Genomic DNA, 25,192 nt, shown 5'->3' on the forward strand with positions numbered 1-25,192 from the left:
CATATATACACATATAAACACATATATACACATATAAATACACATATAAACACATAAATATATATGTATATATTCATATGTGTATATATGTATATATTTATGTGTTAATATGCTTATATACATATATATTTATGTGTTAATATGTTTATATACATATATAATTATGTGTTAATATGCTTATATACATATATATATATTTATGTGTTAATATGATTATATACATATATATATATTTATGTGTTAATATATGTATATACATATATATTTATGTGTTACTATGTGTATATGCATATATATTTATGTGTTAATATGCTTATATACATATATATTTATGTGTTAATATGCTTATATACATATATATTTATGTGTTAATATGTGTATATACTGTACATATATATTTATGTGTTTATATGTGTATATACATATATATTTATGTGTTAATGTGTGTATATACAGATATATTTATTTGTTAATATGCTTATATACATATATATGTGCTAGTATGTGTATATACAGTATACACATAAACACATATATACACATATAAATACATAAATACACATATAAATACACATATACACATATATACACATATAAACACATATATACACATATAAATACACATATAAACACATAAATATATATGTATATGTTCATATACTGTACAAATATACTTTTTAATTGCTGCCAATCGCTGCACGACTTACCCCCTTTGCTGCGCTAGGTTCTCTGCATGAGAACAAGGCTCCCATTGGAGCTTATAGAAGCACGCTTTCGGGAGCGCAAAGCCTCCCTGCAATGCGAACGCGAGGTCGTATTGCACTCAACTTGTAATACCAGTGCACATTTGCGTGCGCCAGTGGAGAGCAAATATTGCATTTGCAAAAGCTCAGTTTTGCGCTCCACTCGTCATCAGGCCCATTATCAGCTCTCATTGACACCTATAGGAATCAATAAATGATAATTTGCACAAATTATAGTATAACTTTGGCCACAAATTACATATCACAAAAAAAGATGGTAAGAGACAAAGATTTAGGGGCCTATTTCTGATGGTGCGAGCGGACATGATACGATATTGCCAATCGGCCGCTAGCAGGGGGTGTCAATCAACCTGATCATATTCTATCGGGTTGATTTCTGTCCGCCGCCTCAGAGCAGGCGAACAGGTTATGGAGCAGCGGTCTTTAGACGGCTCTTTCATAACTTCTGTTTCCGGCGAGCCGACACGGGGCATCAGCACCATACGGAGCTTGATAAATATTGCCCATGGCATGTATGAGTGCTAAAATGTTTGGCATTTGGTTGTTTTAAATGTTTTTGATGAATAAAAAGACTTATTAAATGTCTGACGTTTTCACAGTAATGTAGACTTTAAAAAAAGGAAAATAAAAACCACTGTTCATTCTCAGAGAAATGATGGTGGCTTGTGTCTGTGAAGACTTCATTTGTGTCATGCAAACCACTGCTGACTTTCTGAGATGGCAGTTAAGGGGTTAATCATTGTCAATACTGGATCACCTTCATGATTACACAATGTTTATGCACTAAGCATCACTATAGTAGAATTTAAAGTTTAATATAAACAACATTTTATTAAACCAAAAAATACAACACATTACCCCCCTAAGATCCATTTAGACTGACTGGTGTGTTCATTTTCTCTTTAACTTTGTCTTTTCCCGCTTTAACAAATAACTACATTTTCCATTTTTTTTTTGGTTAGCTATATGACAACTATTAAAGGGACAGTCTAGTCCAGAATTGTTATTGTTTAAACATATAGATAAACCCTTTACTACCATTCCCCAGATTTGCATAACCAACACAGTTATATTATTATACTTTTTACCTCTGTGATTACCTTGTATCTAAGACTCTGCAGACTGCCCCCTTATTTCAGTTCTTTTGACAGACTTGCATTTTAGCCAATCAGTGCCCTCTCATAAGTAACTCCACGGGCGTGAGCACAATGTTATCTATATGAACATAGCGCTGTCTACCTGTGAAAAACTGCCAAATGCATTGACATAAGAGGCGCCTTGTAGAGCTTAGAAATTAGCATATGAGCCCACCCCCCAAAAACTCCACCGGTTATTTGGAACCGCAAGCAATAAATGCTGGCGCTGCGGTCACGTGGGCAGCGATATGGCACACATGTGGTGGTGGTGCACGCCCATACGAGACTTATGGGAATTAGAAATTGAAGATATCCTGGACATCCAGGTCCCACTAGACCCCCTTATATGGCTATTAAATAGACCCCCCAAAATAAAACACAAACCCTCCATTAAATTATTTTTTAGAATGACAAATAGTATTACATTTTTAACAACTAAAAATTGGAAATCCAAAGACCCGCCCACAGAAAAGATGTGGAAACAAAGAGTGTCCGAATTAATATTACTAGAGGAATTATATTACTTAAATACCGGTAAAATGGACACTTACGCTAAAATGACACTGCTATGGGAAACTTACCTTAAAAATAACTAAATTACCCCATGACCAACAGAAGGCCTGATAAACTGATCCATAAGTCTCGAACCCACTATACCCACTCTCAAACCCTTAAAGGGATACTGAACCCAATTTTTTTCTTTCACGATTCAGATAGAGCATGCAATTTTAAGCAACTTTCTAATTTACTCCTATTATAAATTTTTCTTTGTGCTCTTGCTATCTTTATTTGAAAAAGAAGGCATCTAAGCTTTTTTATTAGTTTAGAACTCTGGATAGCACTTTTTTATTGGTGGATGAATTTATCCACCAATCAGCAAGAACAACCCAGGTTGTTCACCAAAAATGGGCCGGCATCTAAACTTACATTCTTGCATTTTAAATAAAGATACCAAGAGAATGAAGAAAATGTGATAATAGGAGTAAATTAGAAAGTTGCTTAAAATTTCATGCTCTATCTGAATCACAAAAGAAAAAATGTGGGTCCAGTGTCCCTTTAAGACCATAGTCACTAAGACCTAACAACTTTACCTCACATACAGTCTGTAACATTTTGTGTTTAATGTTATTTTTTGTTCCTTGTTTTTGCTTTCCCCTCCCCTTTGATTTTTGTTTTTTATTAAAACTGGGTTAGAATCAATTAAAATAGAGAAAACCTCAGCGCCTAATGGTAACCTCTAAGCCTAGGGAGGGGGACTCCTAGCAGGTGCCCAATGGTTAAAGCAGATAAAGAAAAGAAAAATCCCAGGCGCCTACCCTAAGGAGGCTAGGTTAGAGTATAATTGGATGGAGAGCCAAATTGGTCTAAAATGTGTTTTTAATACATAAATAAAGGTAAATGCACGGTAAAAACAAGTTCAATACAAAACTATCATGGATCCATGGTACATTACATATATCATATAAAAAACTTGGGTTATAAAACAGGTAAAAAATCAGGTCAAAATTTAAATATAAGCGATTTAGTCAGCAAGGTATTTCACAAAAACAATTTCCAATTTTAAAAAAATAATAATAGACAATCTTATTAAAACATCCAGGTTGAAGCAGGGTAAAAAATTCACGGTGAAGTGGTGTAAAAAATAGATGTGAAAGAATCAGAAATAAACAATAAAGCTTGCAATGCCAATCGATATGGAATCCAAAAAAAATGTCAAATGTGCAAAAAAATGTCAAATGTGCAAAAAAATGTGCAAGAAAGAACGAAGTGTACAAAAAGAGAGTCTCTAGTCCTATGGAATGTAGGGAATATATTCCAGTAATTTCGATTCTCTGAGGGATGGTGATAGAAATGTCAGAACAGGTGCAGATGCACCAGCAATCAGTGTGGCAATATCACAGAAAAAACGGTGTTGTTTGTAAACGATATGAAAAAATAATAGTAAAAAGGGTAGATTTTCAAAAAGGCGTTAAAAAATTGATATAAAAGTGAGAAAAAGTCTTTTGATGGTGGTACTCCTAATGGTCTCCAAACGTATGTGACTTCAATAATAGGTGTTGGAATGGGATGTGAAAAATAAAAATGAAGACTAAAAATGAAAAATAAAATGTAGATATAAAAAACTCGAACAATCACCTGTGGAAAAAACAGAAACACAATATAGTGTAGATGGTCCTAAGGATGTTGTAAATAATAGAATAAGGCTTACCAGTGCTGGTCAACGCGTTTCGGCCTGTGTCAGGCCTTTATCAAATTTTTTTGCACATTTGACATTTTTTTTGGATTCCATATCGATTGGCATTGCAAGCTTTATTGTTTATTTCTGATTCTTTCACATCTATTTTTTACACCACTTCACCGTGAATTTTTTACCCTGCTTCAACCTGGATGTTTTAATAAGATTGTCTATTATTATTTTTTTTAAATTGGAAATTGTTTTTGTGAAATACCTTGCTGACTAAATCGCTTATATTTAAATTTTGACCTGATTTTTTACCTGTTTTATAACCCAAGTTTTTTATATGATATATGTAATGTACCATGGATCCATGATAGTTTTGTATTGAACTTGTTTTTACCGTGCATTTACCTTTATTTATGTATTAAAAACACATTTTAGACCAATTTGGCTCTCCATCCAATTATACTCTAACCTAGCCTCCTTAGGGTAGGCGCCTGGGATTTTTCTTTTCTTTTCTTTTCTTTTCTTTATCTTTTTTTATTAAAACTGGATTAGCTCCGCATATTTTCCCACATATAAAATGTTCTAACTAGGAGCTGCGTCTCTAACCATATGAAACTTCATAATATTTCTTACAATAAAGCTAATTTATAAAAAAAAAAAAAAAAGAAATTAGCATATGAGCCGACCTAGGTTTAACTTTCAACAAAGAATAACAAGAGAACAAAGCAAATTTGATGCTAAAAGTAAATTAGAAAGTTGTGTAAAATTGCATGCCCTATCTGAATTGTGAAAGTTTGATTTAAATAGCCTGTCCCTTTAGCATCATATTAGTTTATCTACTTAAAACGTGTAAGCAGCTAAAATCAGTGTTTACCATTAATACCTTGTATGAACTTAAAGGGACAGTAAAGTCAAAATTAAATGTTTATGATTCTGATAGAACATACACATTTTAAACAACTTTCAAATTTACTTCTCTTATCAATTTTTCTTAGTTCTCTTAGCATTCTTTATAAAAGAGTAATTCTAGGTAAGCTCAGGAGCGTGCACGTGTCCATAACCATCTGGTAGCAGTGTTTACAGCAATGTTATTTGTGCGAAAACTGCTGCCATAGAATGCTACAGACGCTCTATGGCAGTAGAGTTTGCAACTATGCATAATATTGCTATAAACATTGTTGCAGACACTGCTGCCAGATGGCTAAAGACACGTGCACGCTCCTGAGCTTACCTAAAATTACTCTTTAGCAACGAATACCAGAAGAAATAAGCAAAATTGATAATAGAAGTAAATTGGAAAGTTGTTTAACCCCTTAATGACCAGCAATGTATCTTGTACATCGCTGGTCTTTCTATGGGGATTGCTTTACTCACAGCACAGTCTCGCCGTCAGCAGTGAGACCGCGCTATTTTTAGAAGCCAGAAGGAGGGAGGGTGTAATAGCACGACCGCACTATTATAAACAAACTATCCCTTAACGACCAGCGACATACATGGTATGTCACGGTCATTAAGGGGTTAAAACTGCATGATGGACCTGAATCGTGAACATTTAATTAATGACTTTACTGTCCCCTTGAGTGATAATGACGGCTCTGAGCCGTCGCAAATTGTCTTAGTCAGGTTCTAATGACGGCTCAGAGCCGTCGCTAGCACTCTCCCACCTTGAGGGAGATCTGGGGGCTCCCACCCGCTCCTACCCCGGCAATCGGGGCCTGTATAGTGACACGCATCATCAGGACTTCACATTTTGTGTGGTGACGTCACGGGCAATGACTTGATGACATCACCACACAACTTTATTGAAAAATCACGACAAGTATAGGGAAAGGGGGCATGCTGCTTAGAAGCCTGTATCTCAAGCATCTAAGCAGCTGCAGACCCCCAAGACTCACCGTTGGAAAGGTAATCACCTAACCTTTCCAACGATTTCAGTCTTGGGGATCTGAAAAAAAAAGGTTAAATAAATAAAAATGTAAAAATAAAACTCAAATCAGCTTAGCACCCAGGCGGGAAGTGCTTAGCACTCAAAGGGTTAAACTTAATATTTTTTTTATTACAGTACCTTTTAGAACATCGGCCACTATATTTTGGAATTGCACTATTACCATAAGGGGACTCAATTCATTTGGGACACTCTGAAACAAGAGAAAATACATCCATGAAAAGTGCTTACAATATTCTATTAATGTTAAAGGGACATTACAGACACAGTTTAAATGCAAATCAATATATTTTAATTTTGAATAGAAGCATTTATTGCGCTACACGTGTGTTATCAACAATGTTTTTAGTATATGCTATCACCATTTTTTTTTAACATATTTTAGAGTGCATGGGCTTGTTGAGCATATACAGATATGCATTGTGCACCAGCATTTTAATCAGTGTGTCTGCTCAGAGAGCCAGTGGGGTCATAAATCATGTAAGTTAAAACATAGTCAATGTGATACAAGGTACTGTTGGCTTTCTGTTCAGAACCACTTACATATGCTCCACATGCACATGCACAGTAAAAGCTCTCAATAAAACATTTATAACTTTTACTAAAACATTATTGACAACACAAGTGTACTTCATACATACTAATATTTTAAACTGAAATGCACTCATGTGCATTTTATTTATTGCAGAACTGTCTTTTAAGGGTTTTTAAATGTGTGGTATATACGTCCCATATATTGAGTTATGATATGACAGTACATAAGGAATCTGTTACATTAAAGAAAAAGTCCCTGGTGATTCAACAGAACATTTGTAAAAAAGTTCTGTCAAGAGATGCTTAACTGGGAATGAGCAAGATTACATTACTTGCTCACAGTTATCATCTTAGAGGGGTGGGTAGGGGTGTTGCACATTTATTGTGCTCAGTGAGCTGAAGAGGAGGGTGAAATTTTTCCTTTTTTTCCTGTCATCCCTTCCCACCTAGCCACAGCTCCAGAATACCTACCTAACCCACCTGACTTCCCTACACCACCCATGACATGCCCACCTCTGCCCACAGACACCCATGACCCACCACCACCTAATCTGAATCCATCCATGGGAAACCCTCAATGAGCCTCCTTGTCTCCTCTGCAGGGTACGTTTAAAATTTGCCCTACCCAAAGTTTTAATCCTTTAAAGGACCAGTAAATACAGTAGATTTGCATATATAACAAATGCATGATAAAAATACAATACAGTAGAACTTAGTCTGAACTTCAAATAAGTAGTAGATTTTTTTCTGGCAAATTTCAAAGTTATGTTTATTTCCACTCCTCCTGTATCATGTGACAGCCATCATCCAATCACAAATGCATATAGTCTGTGAATTATTGCACATGCTCAGTAGGAGCTGGTGACTCAAAAAGTGTAAATATAAAAAGACTGTGCACCTTTTGTTATTGGAAGTAAATTGGAAAGCTGTTTAAAATGTCTGCTCTATCTGAATCGTGAAAGTTTAATTTTGACTTGAGTGTCCCTTTAACTACACTTACTTGCTCTATGGGTAATATTGACATAATTTATGGTGCCATTTGCTAAAGAGATTTTTTAAAAATAATAATATTATAACATTCTCCTCTGATAAAAACAAACAAACGTTGAGCCCCAGATGTATGTTTTGCTTTTGTGCCATCAGTATAGTGCATCTTCATCCCTATTTGCCCTGTGAGTGTTTGAGGTTGGCTATTTATCCCATTTATAAAATAACTGCTTTGTGTATGTGAAAGAGACTGCTTTGCAGTTAATAGCTTTCCAGAATGTTTGCTTTTATGAACATGACAATGAGCTAAAAAAAAAACCGACTCCCTGATTGGAAACTAGAAAAAACATAATTTATGCTTACCTGATAAATTTATTTCTCTTGTAGTGTATCCAGTCCACGGATCATCCATTACTTATGGAATATATTCTCCTTCCCAACAGGAAGCTGCAAGAGTCCACCCACAGCAAAGCTGCTATATAGCTCCTCCCCTAACTGCCATATTCAGTCATTCGACCGAAAACATGCAGAGAAAGGAAAAACCATAGGGTGCAGTGGTGACTGTAGTTCAAATGAAAAAATTACCTGCCTTAAAGTGACAGGGCGGGCCGTGGACTGGATACACTACAAGAGAAATAAATTTATCAGGTAAGCATAAATTATGTTTTCTCTTGTTAAGTGTATCCAGTCCACGGATCATCCATTACTTATGGAATACCAATACCAAAGCTAAAGTACACGGATGATGGGAGGGACAAGGCAGGTACTTAAACGGAAGTTACCACTGCCTGTAAAAAACCCTTTCTCACAAAAATAGCCTCCGAAGAAGCAAGGTATCAAATTTGTTAAATTTGAAAAGTATGAAGCGCAGACCAAGACTCCGTCTTGTAAATCTGTTCAACAGAAGCCACATTTAAAAAAGGCCCAAGTGAAAACCACAGCTCTAGTAGAATGAGCTGTAATCCCTTCAGGAGGCTGCTGTCCAGCAGTCTCATAAGCTAAATGAATTATGCTTTTTAACCAAAAAGACAGAGAGGCTGCTGAAGTCTTTTGACCTCTCCTCTGTCCAGAATAGACAACAAACAAGGTGAACGTTTGATGAAAACTGTAGTAGCTTGTAAGTAAAACTTTAAAGCACAAACCACGTCCAATATTGTGTAATAGACGTTCCTTCTTTGAGGAAGGATTAGGATACAAGCATGGAACAACTATCTCTTGAGTGATGTACTTGTTAGATACCACCTTAGGAAAAAACCCAGGTTGGTACGCAGGACTACCTTATCCGTACGAAGGACCAGATAAGGAGAATCACATTGTAACACAGCTAACTTGGAGACTCTACGAGTCGAGGAATTAGCTACCCAAAAGGAACTTTCCAAGATAAAGATTGATATCTATGGAACAAAAAAGGTTCAAACGGAACTTCTTGAAGAACCTTAAGAATCAGGTTTAAGCTCCATGGCGGAGCAACAGTTTTAAACACAGGCTTGGATCTAACCAAAGCCTGACCAAATGCCTGAACGTCTAGAATACCTGCCAGACGCTTGTGCAAAAAAATAGACAGAGTAAAAATCTGTCCCCTTTTAAGGAATTAGCTGACAACCCTTTTCTCAAAAACATCTTGGAGAAAAGATAATATCCTGGGAATCCAGACTTTACTCCATGAGTAACCCTTGGATTCATAACAATCAGATATTTACACCATATCTATGTTCAATTTTCCTAGAGACAGGCTTTTATGTCTGTATTAAGGTATCAATGACTGACTCGGAGAAGCCATGCTTTGATAACATCAAGCGTTCAGTCTCCAGGCAGTCCATCTCAGATTGATTCTATTTAGATGGTTGAAAGGACCCTGAGGTAGAGGGACCTGTCTCAGAAGCAGAGACCGTGATGGAAAGGATGACATGTCCACCAGATCTGCATACCAGGTCCTGCGTGGCTACGCAGGCGCTGTCAAAAACACCAAAGCCCTCTCCTGCTTGGTCTTGACCTCCGGAGGAAATCCCACTCCCCCGGAAGAAAAGTCTGACGACTTAGAAAATCCACCTCCCAGTTCTCAACACCTGGGATATGGATAGCTGATAGACAAGAGTGAGTCTCTGTCCAGTGAATTATTGTAAGACTTCTAACATCGCTAGGGAACTTCTGTTCCCCCTTGATGGCTGATGTAAGCCACAGTCGTGTATATTGTCCGACTGAGTATGATGTACCTCAGAGTTGCTAACTGAGGCCAAGTCTGAAGAGCATGGAATATCACTCCCAGTTCCAGAATATTTATTAGAAGGAGGGTTTCCTCCTAAGTCCACTATCCCTGAGCCTTCAGGGAGTTCCAGACTGCATCCCAACCTAAAAGGCTGGCATCTATTGTAACAATTGTCCCATCTGACCTGCGGAAGGTCATACCCTTGGACAGATGGACCCGACATAGTCACCAGAGAAGAGAATCTCTGGTCTCTTGGTCCAGGTTTAACAGGGGGACAAATCTGTGTAATCCCCGTTCCTCTGACTGAGCATGCATAGTTGCAGCGGTCTGAAATGTAGACGTGCAAACGGTACTATGTCCCTTGCCGCTACCATTAAGCCGATTTCATTCATGTACTGAGCCACCGAAGGGCGCGGATGGGATGAAAAAAACACGGCAGAAATTTAGAAACTTTGACAACCTGGACTCCGTCAGGTAAATTTTAATTTCTACAGAATCTATCAGAGTCCCTAGGAGGGAAACCCTTGAAATTGGGGATAGAGAACTCTTTCCTTGTTCACTTTCCACCCATGTGATCTCAGAAATGCCAGTACTACGTCCGTATGAGACTGGGCAATTTGGATGTTTGACGCCTGTATCAGGATGTCGTCTAAATAAGGGGCCACTTCTATGCCCCGCGGTCTAAGGACCGCCAAAGCGACCCCAGAACCTCCATAAAGATTCTTGGGGCTGTAGATATCCCAAAGGAAAGAGCTACAAACTGGTAATGCCTGTCTAGAAAGGCAAACCTGAAAAACGATGGTGATCTTTATGCATCACAATGTGAGGATAAGCATCCTTCAAATCCATTGTAGTCCTCTATTGACTCTCCTGGATCATAGTTAAGATGGTATGAATAGTTTCCATCTTAAATGACGGAATTCTGAGGAATTTGTTTAAGATCTTTAGATCCAAAATAGGTCTGAAGGTTCCCTCTCCTTGGGAACCACAAACAGATTTGAGTAAAAACTCTGTCCCTGTTCCTCTCTTGGAACTGGATGGATCTCGTACACAATGTAAGAATGCCTCCTTCTTTATCTGGTTTGCAGATAATTGTGAAAGGCGAAATCTCCCCTTTTTTTGGGGGGGAATCTTTGAAATCCAGAAGATATCTCTGGGATATAAATTCCAATGCCTAGGGATCCTGGGCATCTCTTGCCCACGCCTGGGCAAAGAATGAAAGTCTGCCCCCTATAGGATCCGTTACCGGATAGGGGTCCGTTCCTTCATGCTGCCTTAGAGGCAGCAGCAGGCTCCTTGGCCTGCTTATCTTTGTTCCAGGTCCGATTGTCTCCAGACCGCCTTGGACTGAGCAAAAATTCCCTCTTGTTTTGCCTTAGAGGAAGAGGATGCCACACCTGCCCTGAAGTTTTTAAAAGGTACGAAAATTAGACTTTTTTTTTTTTTTTTTTGCCCTTGATTTAGACCTATCCTGAGGAAGGGCATGACCTTTTCCTCCAGTGATATAAGCAATAATCTCCTTCAAACCAGGCCCGAATAGGGTCTGCCCCTTGAAGGGAAGTTAAGTAGCTTATTTATTAAAGTCACGACAGCTGACCATGATATAAGCCATAGCGCTCTGCGCGCCAGTATAGTAAAAAACAGAATTCTTAGCCGTTAGTCTAGTCAAATGAACAAGGCATCAGAAAACAAAGGAATTGGCTAGCATAAGCTTGTCAAATATATTCATCCAATGGAGTCGCTTAACTGTAAAGCCTCATCAAGAGACTCAACCCAGAACGCCGCAGCAGCAGTGACAGAAGCAATGTATGCAAGGGGCTGCAGGATAAAACCCTGTTGAATAAACATTTTTTATCCATTGGATCTAAAAAGCACAACTGTCCTCGTCAGAGGTAGTGGTACGCTTAGCTAGAGTAGAAACTCTTCTCTCCACCTTAGGAACTGTCTGCCAGAAGTCCCGTGTGGTGGTAACTATTAGAAAACATTCTTCTAAAAAATAGGAGGGGAAGAGAACGGCACACCTGGTCTATCCCATTCCTTATTAAAAATTTTTTAGTAAACCTCTTTAGGTATTGGAAAAACATCAGTACACACCGGCACTGCATATTATTTATCCAGTCTACACAATTTCTCTGGCCCTGCGATTGTACACATTCATTCAGAGCAGCCAAAGCCTCCCTGAGCAACAAGTGGAGGTTCTCAAGCATAAATTTTAAATGTAGAAATATCAGAATCAGGTTAAATCATCTTCCCTGAGTCAAAAAAAAAATCACCCACAGACTAAGCATATTGTGAGGTAGTATCATACATGGTTCTTAAAGTGTCTGTATGCTCTGTATCTACCCCCAGAGCTAACTGCTTTCCTTTAATTTCAGGTAGTCTGACTAATACTGCTGCCAGAATATTATTCACCACCTTTGCCATGTCTTGTAAAATAAACGCTATGGGCGCCCTTGATGTACTTGGCGCTATTTGAGCGTGAGTCCCTGAAGCGGGAGTCGAAGGGTCTGACACGTGGGGAGAGTTAGTCGGCATAACTTTCCCCTCGACAGAATCCCCTGGTAAAAGAAACGCTATGGGTGCCCTTGATGTACTTGGCGCCATTTGAGCGTGAGTCCCTAAAGCGGGAGTCAAAAGGTCTGACACGTGGGGAGAGTTAGTCGGCATAACTACCCCCACGACAGAATCCTCTGGTGATAATATTTTTAAAGACAAAAAATGATCTTTATTGTTTAACATGAAATCAGTACATCTGGTACACATTCTAAGATGGGGTTCCACCATGGCTTTAAAACATAATGAACACAGAGCTTCCTCTATGTCAGACATGTTAGAACAGACTAATAATGAGACTAGTAAGCTTGGAAAACACTTTAAATCAAGTTAACAAGCAAATATATAAAACGTTACTGTGCCTTTAAGAGAAACAAATTTTGTCAAAATTTGAAAAACAGTGAAAAAAAGGCAGTAAAACAAACGAAATTTTTACAGTACATGTAATAAGGTAACAGAGCATTGCACCCACTTGCAAATGGATGATTAACCCCTTAATGCAAAAAACAGATAAAGGAGCTATATAGCAGCTTTGCTGTGGGTGGACTCTTGCAGCTTCCTGTTGGGAAGGAGAATATATTCCATAAGTAATGGATGATCCGTGGACTGGATACACTTAACAAGAGAAACAATATATACAATATCTACAAAACAATGTCTACAATATAAAGAGGTTCTCTGTAGGAACTTATAGTATTATCACAAATCCTGTAAATTGTACATGGAATGAAGCCATTACAAATGTTGAAATAGACACATTAAAGATTATTTATTTAATAAAATACTCAAAAAATAAATAAATTTGGAAATGCATTTCTCAAGTATTTGTTATTTGTGAGAATGTCTACATCTTCTGATGTGTTGTATTAAACACTGCAGATGAATAACACTTACTTTATTCCATGGTGTCACTGTATTAAGTGTGATATGCAATTCATTTTGTAGACTGCCTTCTAAACTGAAAGGTAGTCGCTCTTGTAGTATTCCAGAGAGAGGTACCATAAAATTAAACTCATTCGGCTTGTCAACCTGTACATAGAAAAGAAAGAACAGTAACATCAAAAAATACAGATTAAATAAATACAAACAAGTACAACATTAATAAAGAAAAAAGGCAATATTTCATATCATAAAAAGGTGAGAGTGTATATTGGTAAGGGAGAGGGGGTGTTGGGGCAGAGAGAAGTGAGGTGTGTTGGGAGGGAGAGGGGTGTATATTGGTAAGGGAGAGGGGGTGTTGGGGCAGAGAGAAGTGAGGTGTGTTGGGAGGGAGAGGGGTGTATATTGGAGAGGGGGTGTTGAGGCAGAGAGAAGGGAGGTGTGTTGGGAGGGAGAGGGGTGTATATTGGTGAGGGAGAGGGGGTGTTGGAACATAGAGAAGGGAGGTATGTTGGGAGGGAGAGGGGTGTATATTGGTAAGGGAGGGGGGGTGTTGGGGAAAAGAGAAGGGAGGTGTGTTGGGAGGGAGAGGTGTGTATATTGGTGTTGGAGAGGGGGTGTTGGGAGGGAGAGGGGTGTATATTGGTAAGGGAGGGGGGGTGTTGGGGAAAAGAGAAGGGAGGTGTGTTGGGAGGGAGAGGTGTGTATATTGGTGAGGGAGAGGGGGTGTTGCGAGGGAGAGGGGTGTATATTGGTAAGGGAGGGGTGTGTTGGGAAAAGAGAAGGGAGGTGTGTTGGGAGAGAGAGGTGTGTATATTGGTGAGGGAGAGGGGGTGCTGGGAGGGAGAGGGGTGTATATTGGTAAGGGAGGGGGGTGTTGGGGCAAAGAGAAGGGAGGTGTGTTGGGAGGGAGAGGGGTGTATATTGGTGAGGGAGAGGGGGTGTTGGGGCAAAGAGAAGGGAGGTGTGTTGGGAGGGAGAGGGGTGTATATTGGTAAGGGAGGGGGGTGTTGGGGCAAAGAGAAGGGAGGTGTGTTGGGAGGGAGAGGGGTGTATATTGGTGAGGGAGAGGGGGTGTTGAAGCAGAGAGAAGGGAGGTGTGTTGGGAGGGAGAGGGGTGTATATTAGAGAGGGGGTGTTGGGTCAGGGAGAAGGGAGGGGTGTGTTGAGCAGAGAGAAGGGAGGTGTGTTGGGAGGGAGAGGGGTGTATATTAGAGAGGGGGTGTTGGGTAGAGAGGGTTTATGTTGGGGGAAAGAGAGAGGGAGAGTTAAGGGATAGAAAGGGTGGGTGTGTTGGGGAGAGAGGGTAGGGGGCGTTGGGAAGAGGGAGAAGGAGTGTTTATTGGGGAAAGGAAATTGGGTGTGTGATGAGGAGAGAGGAAGAAGAGGTATTAAACATATCAGTACATAGTTTATTAGAGCTTTAAGTATAGAAATGTAGGTCAGAGAAAAAATGATACCTCAAGACAAGTAAGTAAGGAAATTCAATGTCAATTTTTTTTTAATACCAAAGTTTCAAATCAAACAATAACAAGCACACAGGCTTGCATATGCAGGTTTAGGTTTGTATGACTGCAGGATGGCACTAGTGGTGCCATTGATGGTGTCATAGATGAGGTTATTGCAGATTTTATCAACAATGCCATGTGTGAAGACATTGATGGTGTCATGCAAAACTCACAAGTGGAGTGGGGGTTTAAGTTCAGAATTTTCATGCTCTTTAAGGTTTGATTTGAAACTTAAACCTTGTCAATAACAAAGGGTTTTCACGCCTAAATGAACTTGTTTGACATTCCATTCCAAAACCATGGGTATTAATATGGAGTTGGACCTTCTTTGTCACCACTCTTCTGGAAAGGCTTTCCACATGATTTTAGAGTGTGCCTGAAGGAATTTTTGCTCATTCAGTCAAAAGAGCATTTGAGAGATCAGACACTGATGTTCGACTAGAAGGCCTGGCTTGCAGTCAGTGTTCAAATTCCTAAAGGTGTTTAATTGGGTTGAGGTCAGGGCTCTGTGAAGGCCAATTGAGTTCCTACACACTATACTCAAACAATGTCTTCATAGACCTCACTTTGTGCACAGGTGCATAGTCATGCTGGAGCAGGAAATAACCTTCTCCAAAGTTGGAATCACCCAATGGACTAAAATGCCTTTATATCCTGCAGCATTAAGATTAACTTTTATTGTAACTAAGGGGTCTAGCCCAAAGCCCCAGACCATTATCCCTCCTACACCAAACTTCACAGTAGGCACTATGCATTCCAGTAGTTAGTGTTCTCCTGGAATCCACAACATCCAGATTCTTCCATCAGACTGCCAGATAGGGAAATAGTCATCACTCCAGAGAATGTTTCCACTGCTACAGATTATAGTGACAGCAAGGCTTGTTTACATATACTCAGCCATGGAAACCCATTTCTCTAAGCTCTCACCAGACAGTTCTTGTGCTGATGTTGTTTGCAGAGGCAATTTGGAACTCTATAGTAATTGATGCAAGAAATTATACGTGATTTTTCTTACGTGCTATGTGTTTCAGCACTCGCCGTTGTCTAACACTTCATAGCTGGGCTGTTGCTTCTAGACACTTCCACTTCACAAGAATAGCACTTACAGTTGACTAGAGCAGACCTAGTAGGGCAGAAGTTTCACAGACTGACTTGTGGCAAAGGTGGCATCCGATGACACCGTCAGGTTTTAAGTCACTGAGCTCTTTATTATACAATCAATGTTTGCCTATGGAGATTCTATAGTTCTGTGCTGGATTTTATGCACCTGTTAGCAGTGGGTGTGGTTGAAACACCTGAAATCAATAAGTAGAAGGGGTGTCCACATATATTATATAACAAAAAAAGATATCCTCTTTTTAAAAGGCACTTTTTGGTGCTCAAACAGGGGAGCAATATCAAAAAAACAAAAACAAAAAAACAAGATATGATTTGTGTGAATACCTCACATAAAAAAACTGAAATTGGTATGTAAATGCAGTGAGTACAACTGACTGAAAAAGCCTCAGCACAGAGATGTGAAATCAGCAGTTAGTGGGGTTGAACTTCATAATTTGTATATATTTTGATAGCAGTATATGAAGGAATACAATATTTACATAGGTAACATTTGCTTTAATAAATAGGTATTTGCTATGATAATAAGTGTTAGTTATTAGTATCGATGAATGAGTGATCACAAGGAATTCTATGAACCTGTCTAAAGTATTCTAACAGGTTAAAACATAATTCAAAGCGAAGAAAAAAATTGTATTTCATTCTTGCCATTAAACAAAAAAACAAACTCTTCCTAAACACTGACAAAACTGTCACAATGATCTTTGGAACGGGTCCTAAATTACACAAATTACAAAATTCCCACCTACGCATCAAAACAAAATCCAATTGCACGCTGACCGCAGTCCACTCTTTCAAATACTTGGGTATGTTGTTAGACCCTAATCTATCTTTTGGTCCCCACATAGAAAAACTTGCATCAAAACTTTATCCAAAATTAGGTGCCCTGTACAGAAACAAATCTAGCCTCAGCCCTACAGTAAAGGAAAAGATTGTACAGCAAATGCTGATGCCTATCATGGATTACTGGGATGTAGTATATGCACCTGCACCGCAAACTCACCTTAATAAACTTAATACATTGTATAACTCATTCTGTCGCTTTGTGCTACAATGTAACTACAGGACTCACCATTGTGACATGCTAAAAGAACTAAACTGGCTGTCGCTGGAATCCAGACGCACCCTCCATCTTTCCTGCCTTGTGTTTAAGAGCTTTTCTGGGAAGCTCCCACCCTACCTGAGCAGAATGCTCTCTCCGGCTATTCCCACCTCCTATAACCTCCGATCCAGTACAAACACATTATTTAGCTTGCCTCAATACAAAAAGAAAGCCGCTCGATCCTCCTTTTCCTACAGAGCGCCACAGTTATGGAATGACCTCCCGCACACTTTCAAACCTTCCCCAAGCCTAATATCCTTTAAGAGATCCCTCTATACATATCTCAAAATAAAATGCACCTGTCATGGTTGATTATATATTTCCTACCTTTTCTATGTAAAATGTTTGCATATATTGTGTAATATTATTGTTTTTTAATTTTAATGTACCCTATTGTATCAATGCAATGTTTTGTGGACCCAGGACATACTTGAAAACGAGAGAAATCTCAATGTATCCTTCCTTGTAAAATATTTTATAAATAAATAAATAAATAAACAACTGCTGAAATTGTCTTGAATAAACATGAATAAGTATTTTATAAGAAACAAAATATAATTTAAAAAATATTCAGGCTTTATTTATTTATACTGGTAAAAAAAGCTTGTAACCTACTGTACGGAACCAATTAAAGGGACATGAAACACACAATTTGTCTTTCATTATTCAGTCAGAGCATACATAAAAAAAAAATCAAATTTACTGCATTCTCATGTTATTCTTTCTTGAAGAGATACCTAAATAAGTAATGGGCACAGCTCTGGAATACTACAAGGAAGGAAAACGTGCTGTTGTCTAGTGTTCTTGCAAATGTTTAACATTCTTGTCCATATAGTGCAGCAGGCACGTGCACATTCCTGCTTTTCAACAAAGGATACTACAAAACAAAGTAGATTTGATAATAAAAGTAAATTTGAAAGTTGTTTAAAATGGTAAACTCTATATGAATCATAAAAGACAAATGTTTTATGTCTCTTTAAGGTAAAGTATATGTGGACATCTCAGAGCATGCAATTAACCTGAGGTTCAGCTCACTTTCATTCTAATTCCAGGGTAAGGCTGAGAAGCCTTTAGGGCATTGCCCATGAGGAGCAGTTTCTCAACAGATTTTATTGAATACAGCTCCTAAAATTAAATATATTTCTGTCTTATCTGCATAAGCCAATAACTTCAATATTACATAGTGAAAGCGGATTAAATATCTTTAGCTCACTTACCATTTTGTGATCTATTGTGGCAAATGCAAAGATCACCTATTGTAGTTGTAAAGTTTTTAGAGAAGTTTAGCAAAAATAGAAAATAAAAACTACATACTTGATAGATCCCGTTCTTTCTCACCTTATTGTATTCACCATAGTTCCCAAGTTTGATTGGCTCAGCAGAATATCGAGCATCCTTCTTATTCACAAGGTAAAGAATCTCTTTCACACTTTCTATCACCCAATCTGCTGTTTTGGCCCTTTCCTCTTTAGATATTTTGACTTTGTTATCCAAATAACTTTGACGATCAGCTTCGGATTTCAGAGCCATTTTCTAAGCTAACCAAAAAAAAAAAAGTTTAATAGGTGTATTAATCAAAAGATAATGTTCATAACCTGAGGCCATAAAATAATATTATTGGTTAATTAAAAAAAAAAACTGTATTCAAAAGCATTAAACAGTTGTTATAAATATAAAAACAAATAGTCTGTGTTTTGGTCCATGTTGGTATGTGAAAAACCCAACACTTTTGGAATATGCAAGGCTGGTGTAATGGCATTTAGTTCCCCAGGCAAAGATTTATTTCGGCTGCTCAGAAAATCAAACCCTTTGCCCCAGTTTCTTCTCTATCAAATGCATTAAAAAAAAGATTATCTGGAAAAAAAGGGTTAACAATGAGGACCAAAAGTCATATTTTCATTATGTACTTAGGACCTAAATAAATCATTGCTCCAAAAAAGTATAAGAGCTAAGATAATACTTTTACATTTCATTAACTCTCTTGACTTCAGACTGTAATCCCCTCTGGTAGAAAAACAGCCAATGGATCGTTGACCATAGACAACCGCAGAAGTCAAGTAAAGGGAGGGACCCGCTCCTCTCTTCTTGCTGCTTGAACAGGCTGCTTGATAGAGGATCCACATGACTAGCTTCTAGCTCTGGGCTTTACTAAGCAGACACAGTTCTGTTGGGTCTAAAAAAGAGAAGATGGAGAGAAGCGCAGGACACGATTCAAGTGTAGAGCCAGACTTTAATGAAAATGACACACGTAACAATTGTACTCACAAGATAAAGAACATAAATAGGCACATCAAATAAAATATATCCTCCGTAGTTCCGTTAGTGTCAATTTGGGCCAAACTTGTGAAGCCTTATTCAATATGTTGAAGCGAAGGGCGTCTTTTCCTGATGTGTAAAAGCCACTGATATCGCCAAACATACAAGCATCAAATTCTGATAACTACGTCAGGAGGACACACACACACACAACCTCGGCTATGAACCAATAGGATATCCTCAGTTAAGGTGCACCCGGCACGAGAGGACCTACGGTAGCTTAACAGGGCAAAATACAACAGTGAAGACCAATAGGTCAGTACCAAAGAATCAAGTGTAACTGTACCCACAAGGAAGATTACAATAGGGAAGCAGAGTTTTAAACTAAATTTTTTTTTAGATAAAGGGTATAACACTAATCTTTTAAAAGAAACTAAGTAAAGTAAATGGACAGTATGAATAGACTCGATCTAATTAAGGCAAAACCAAAATCTATTTCTCAGTTTAGATGTCCTAGAAACAACCCTCCTAAATTTGTGACTAAATATTACAATCAACACTATAAAATAAGAAATATATTGGCAAAACATTGGCTAGTTCTGAAACTGGATCCTGTTCTGGGTAATATTTTAGGACACAAACCTGAAGTTATCTTTAGGAAAAATAGGGACATAAAGAATTTTATTGCTCCCACAAAACTTCGCCAACCCGCTACCTCTGGCCAACTAACCAATTGGTGTGGAGCATCTACAGGTGTATTTCCATGTAAACAGAAGGAATGTGTTATGTGCCCTCGGATTGCACAAAATAATGCTGCTTTCTTTAACTTTGATGGTAGTAAAACTTTTAGGTGCAAGAGCAGGAACATAGCAGTCTTCACTGTTGTATTTTGCCCTGTGAAGCTACCGTAGGTCCTCTCGTGCCGGGTGCACCTTGACTGAGGATATCCTATTGGTTCATAGCTGAGGTTGTGTGTGTGTGTGTCCTCCTGACGTAGTGATCAGAATTTGAGGCTTGTATGTTTGACGTATCAGTGGCTTCTACACATCAGGAAAAGACGCCCCTCGCTTCAACATATTGAAGAAGGCTTCACAAGTTTGACCCAAATTGTCACTAATGGAACTACGGAGGATACATTTTATTTGATGTGCCTATTTATGTTCTTTATCTTGTGAGTACAATTGTTACGTGTGCCATTTTCATTAAAGTCTGGCTCTACACTTGAATCGTGTCCTGCACTTCTCTCTTCTCTTTTTAGACTATATTGTGTTTGGGTCATCTGGATATACCCATTTAAGAGGAGCAGCAGGACCTATTGGATTGGGAGTTTCCAGCATTCCATGAAATACTAATTCATCATGAACTTCATATGAACGATACAAGTACTTGTATTTTGTACTATATGTATTATTTTTATTTGTTATTTTATTTTTTGTGACATTTGTATGCGTTTATACTACAGTATTTATCTATTTTGAGCAGTAGAATTAAGAATAATTTTAAGAACAATACTTATTACTATTGTCCACTATATATAACTGGTTTTATTTATTAATTAGTTTTTATACACCTAGGTTGATTTTATATTTTTTTTATTGTACACAATATATATATATTTCTTGTTTATTATATCTAGCTAGACTAGTGCTACTTAATTACTCTTGGTAGTATTTTTTTCTTGTGTACAGTTCTTTTGGGTCTTTGAGCAACATAAGTGTTAAGGGTCTAAGGAGGAAGTACAAGGAATTGTACCCCCTCCAGGGAGCCCTAAGACAAACACTTGCAGATGTGCCAGGACTGCAACTATGAGGAAACAGATTTTCTTTAACATCTAAATATAACTCTGACAACTTAGGGCTTGTTTCCATCGAGTCAGTAAAAATTGAGAAGTCAGCTACCGAACAAGTAATAGCAGTTTAAGGCTCTAATATAGTATCAGGTTTCCATATAAATATTGTGTGCTATGTGTGCAGTAGGTCTTTTTGTGGCTGTTTAGGTTAAAGTGACATAAAACAAGTTGGGATAGAGACAAAATATAATAATTTGTACTTTAATTGCTTTACCTGCAAATTTATACTGCAGTGCCTCACCGTTAACCCTTTCTTTTAAGTTTCTGAATTGTACAGCTCTAAATCCCCCCACACAATTCCTTTTATGGTTGCATCTATATCCACCATTGATTTGGTAGAATGCAAGACTTTAACAGTCATTATCTGCTGGAGCAGCCTAGAGGCCAATAAGCTGCTTAGAAATACAATGCCTGTGTTTCTGATACTAAACACTGATAAGGAAGGGTGGATCAGACTTCTCCAGACAGCATGACTTTGTAAGCAATTTTGCTTATTTTTGAAAATTATTTTAAAATACTTGCCAGCAATTTTTAAACAATTTCTTAATGCAAACTATTTTTACTTAATTAGCTCTTTTAGGATTTGCACAGATCTTAAAATGTTTTATGCCATAACAAGTTTGTTGCTTGGTAACTCGACAGTTTATAAAAATTAATGCTAGCGCCTGCGCTCCTCATCTGTGATCGGCTAGTAACACACGGTAGTTATTTGCAGTGTTAGAAGTTTGGTAGGTTTTGAGCTAGGTTGAGTGATTTGGTCCCCTAATAAATAATCAAAGAATTTATTTAAAATTAAGGTCAGACATTGTTTTGGTTTTAATTTATTTTTAGATTTATTTGAATGTTTAATGCCCCCATTTTTATGTATTTATTATTTTTGTAACTAATTTATTTAAACATATTGCAGATAAACAGTTGACTATATAAGGTGACTGCCTCTATAGCAAAGCAAAAACAGATTACTTTGGGTGTCACTTTATCAAAGTATCAGCATATACCTGTTACAGTTTTGGCTTCTGATTCCCTTCTGTCAGCTGTATGTGTAAATGAACTGATCGCGCTTCTGTCTCTGGATCTCTTGCTTTTCTGTTTGTGCGTTTCCTCTGTCTTTTTCCTCTCTCGGAAGCCTCTTCTACTTTTATAGCAAAATCTGTGCATGTAAATGTTTCTGTTTGTACTTTTTTATGTGTAATTCAGTGATTGGTTCGCTATCAGTTTGACAACCATTATATACATTTTTTAAGGTGGAAAGTGGCTAGGGCTTTGTGTGTGTGCGTGAGAGAATGGGCCTGGTTGTACATGGTGTATAAAGCTGCAAAACTGCATTTTTGTAAGTATATAACCTACATTTTAAGATAGGTAATTAGCATAGCTGGAGGATGTCAAAAATAGCTGTAACCTTTGTTTCTATTTATTGTTTTAATTTTTTTTTTTTAGTGATTAAAAATACCCTTCCTCATAAGTAACCAGCCCTCCAGTGTTCTTACCCCATCCCAGGAGGGTACCTGATAAGAAAAATCTTGGCATCTTGATCTGCACTAGGTCTCCCATGTCAATAATCAACTGTAATCATGTTTTATAAGGTGGCTAGTGTCAACCAACAGCTTTGTGGGAGGTGCCTTTACCAGCCATTAAAGGGACAGTCTACACCATAATTTTTATTGTTTTAAAAGATAGATAATCCCTTTATTACCCATTCCATAGTTTTGTATAACCAATACTGTTATATTAATACATTTTATTTTTTTTAAATAACTTTATTTATGAATAGAATCCAGTACATACATGACATAAGATTTAACTTAGTGCAACTTAATGATATTATTCAAGAAAAAGACCATTGAAAAGGTACAAGTATCAATCTTTGTCTAGACACATCCTCAATGATCTGCAGAACTTCACCATGCAGAGGTCTGGGTTCACTTTTTCTTATAAATGACAAAACAACATTATAACATCATAACATAAGTCTTAACAAACAAAAATAACTTACTTACCCAGGGCCCCCCGGCCAAGGTCGCCCCCCATGGACACGAGGGAGAAACAGAGAAGGAGAAAGAAGATGACAGCAAGAAGTGGTACCGCCATAAAAGACCCCAGAGCAGACAAGATTATGTGCACCCAAGCTAGGCTTATTGATTATTCTTGGGCAGCTGGGAAAGACCATCTGCCTTTGAGATTCTCATTTAAGATAAAAAGACTATTTTTAAATGGGTATATGACTCTTTCTCTAACTGACTCAGGTAGGTATAGAAGATAAGTGTCCCATTTAGATATGAAATGTTTTATCCGCTTCTCCGGATCGCCCTTCACGTCTGGCTGTTCAATTAGCATTTGCGTGTGTATACTTCTAAGCAGTTTTTGAAGAGAGGGAGGTTTTTCCCCCGCCCATCCTGTCAATATAACTTGTTTTGCCAAAACCACAACCAGAGATACAAAGTTATCAAAAGGATGGGAGACAGCGGCAGAGATTAGGAAGATTATGTGTTGGGCCGAGAGTACAATCTGAGATTTTGTTACTTTCGTAAGCCAGTACGATACCTTGAGCCAAAAGCTCCTAAGCTTGGGACAATTCCATATTAGATGCAACCAGTCTGGGGAGCTATAGCTACATTTAGGGCAGATATCCTTAGCCTCAGGAATCCATCTAGAGCGCAGATGCGGGGTAATGTAGGCTTGCTGAATAAATTTTAGGTGTGTCTCCCTTAATTTTGCCGAAATAGTGACTGTCTGTATTTTTTCCAAACTGTCACAGATAAGCCCCTCATCTACTAATAAGCCCTCAAAGCCATCCCATTTCGATATGAGTCTGCGCATTGCAGATGCCTCAAAGTGTCTAAGTATGGTGTTGTAAGTGTGTGCGATTTTACAGGAACCCTGTCTCGCCAGTGCACACAAAGTGTCAATATTGGTGGGTTCTTTGGGGAGACGCCCCTCTGCTTTTAATTTAGAGATATAGTGCCTGCTCTGAAAGTACGCAAAACTGTGGCAGCTCGGGAGATTAAACTTCTCCTTTAAATCTTGAAATGGGACAATCTCCAATGTTAAAGGGTTAAAAAGCTGTTTGACCATGGTGAGATTTTGGGCCTGCCACACCTGAAATGCCTTGGTAGTGTAACCTGGTAGGAAATTCAAATTACCCTGAATTGGTAGATATTTACTCACAGATTTGTCTATCCCCCATACCCTGCACAACTTGGCCCAGGCCCTAAGCGGATCCCTGTACAAGACATGGCACTGTATTTGTGCAGGTAATGAGGTGAAATTCGCATGCGGCAGAAAAGCCAGGGCCATTGGTTTGACCAAATTGTTTTCTAGTGTGGGGACAGTAAAGTTGTTATTGCCAACCAGCCAATCTAAATTAATACACTTTTTACTTCTGTGATTACCTTGTATCTAAGCCTCTGCAAACTGTCCCCTTATTTCAGTTCTTTTGACAGACATCCATTTTAGCCAATCAGAGCTGGCTCACTGGAACTCCACGTGTGTGAGCACTGTTATCTATATGACACACATGAACTAACACCCTCTAGTGGTGAAAAACGGCCAAAATGCCCTGAGAGAAGAGGCGGCCTTCAAAGTCTTAGAAATTAGCATATGAACCTCCTAGGTTTAGCTTTCAACTAAGAATACCAAGTGAACAAAGCAAAATTGGTGATAAAAGTAAATTGGAAATTTTTTTAAAATTTCACTCTCTATCTGAATCATGAAAGTTATTTTTGGACTAGACTGTCCCTTTAAGCAATGAATAGTCAACATGCATTTCCTATGTGTTTCAATACCAATTCAATAAGATTTATATTGGCCATTGCAATAACAATATCTTAATGTATAATTGCTGAATATTTTTTGTGTCTAATGTCCCTGCAACCAAAGTAGTTTTTAACACATATGCTATTTGCATTTATATTGTTAGCCTTGTTGCTTTTTCCAAATTTGGTGGTCAATTATAATCCTTTAGAGAGAAAAAAACATATCATAAAAGACATATCATGTCTAACACAGGGTTTTTTTAAGCTCCAGGAGATGAAATTATGAGCCACACGTGATTAACGAGATCCAGGAGTAAAACCTGTTAGAGTACTGCCCCCCCTATTCTCCAGATACTCCACCCAAGGAATCCAGATCAGTTTGCAAACAGCACAATTGTAAACATACATTTTATCCCCCTG

At 38.1% G+C, this 25,192-nt stretch overlaps 1 protein-coding gene across 2 annotated transcripts in view; it reads right to left on the reverse strand.

Moving 5' to 3' along the window:
- The window catches only part of LOC128667050 (protein mab-21-like 3), a 57,350-nt gene extending 35,057 nt beyond the window's left edge, over positions 1-22,293 (reverse strand). Inside the window, exons 1-4 of one of the 2 annotated variants that reach the window (XM_053721931.1) lie at positions 22,019-22,293; positions 18,254-18,448; positions 13,205-13,339; positions 6,151-6,223 (exon numbers count right to left, since the gene is read on the reverse strand). In XM_053721931.1, the coding sequence (XP_053577906.1) occupies positions 6,151-6,223; positions 13,205-13,339; positions 18,254-18,445 (400 nt within the window). In that variant the 5' untranslated portion in view covers positions 18,446-18,448; positions 22,019-22,293. Of the gene's footprint in view, positions 1-6,150; positions 6,224-13,204; positions 13,340-18,253; positions 18,454-22,018 lie in introns of both variants that reach the window. The other variant, XM_053721930.1, reaches the window with a different exon arrangement.
- Between the last annotated feature and the right edge of the window lie 2,899 nt (positions 22,294-25,192).

The sequence above is a fragment of the Bombina bombina genome, chromosome 7 (assembly GCF_027579735.1).
Source record: "Bombina bombina isolate aBomBom1 chromosome 7, aBomBom1.pri, whole genome shotgun sequence".
NCBI classification, from domain to species: Eukaryota; Metazoa; Chordata; class Amphibia; order Anura; family Bombinatoridae; genus Bombina; species Bombina bombina.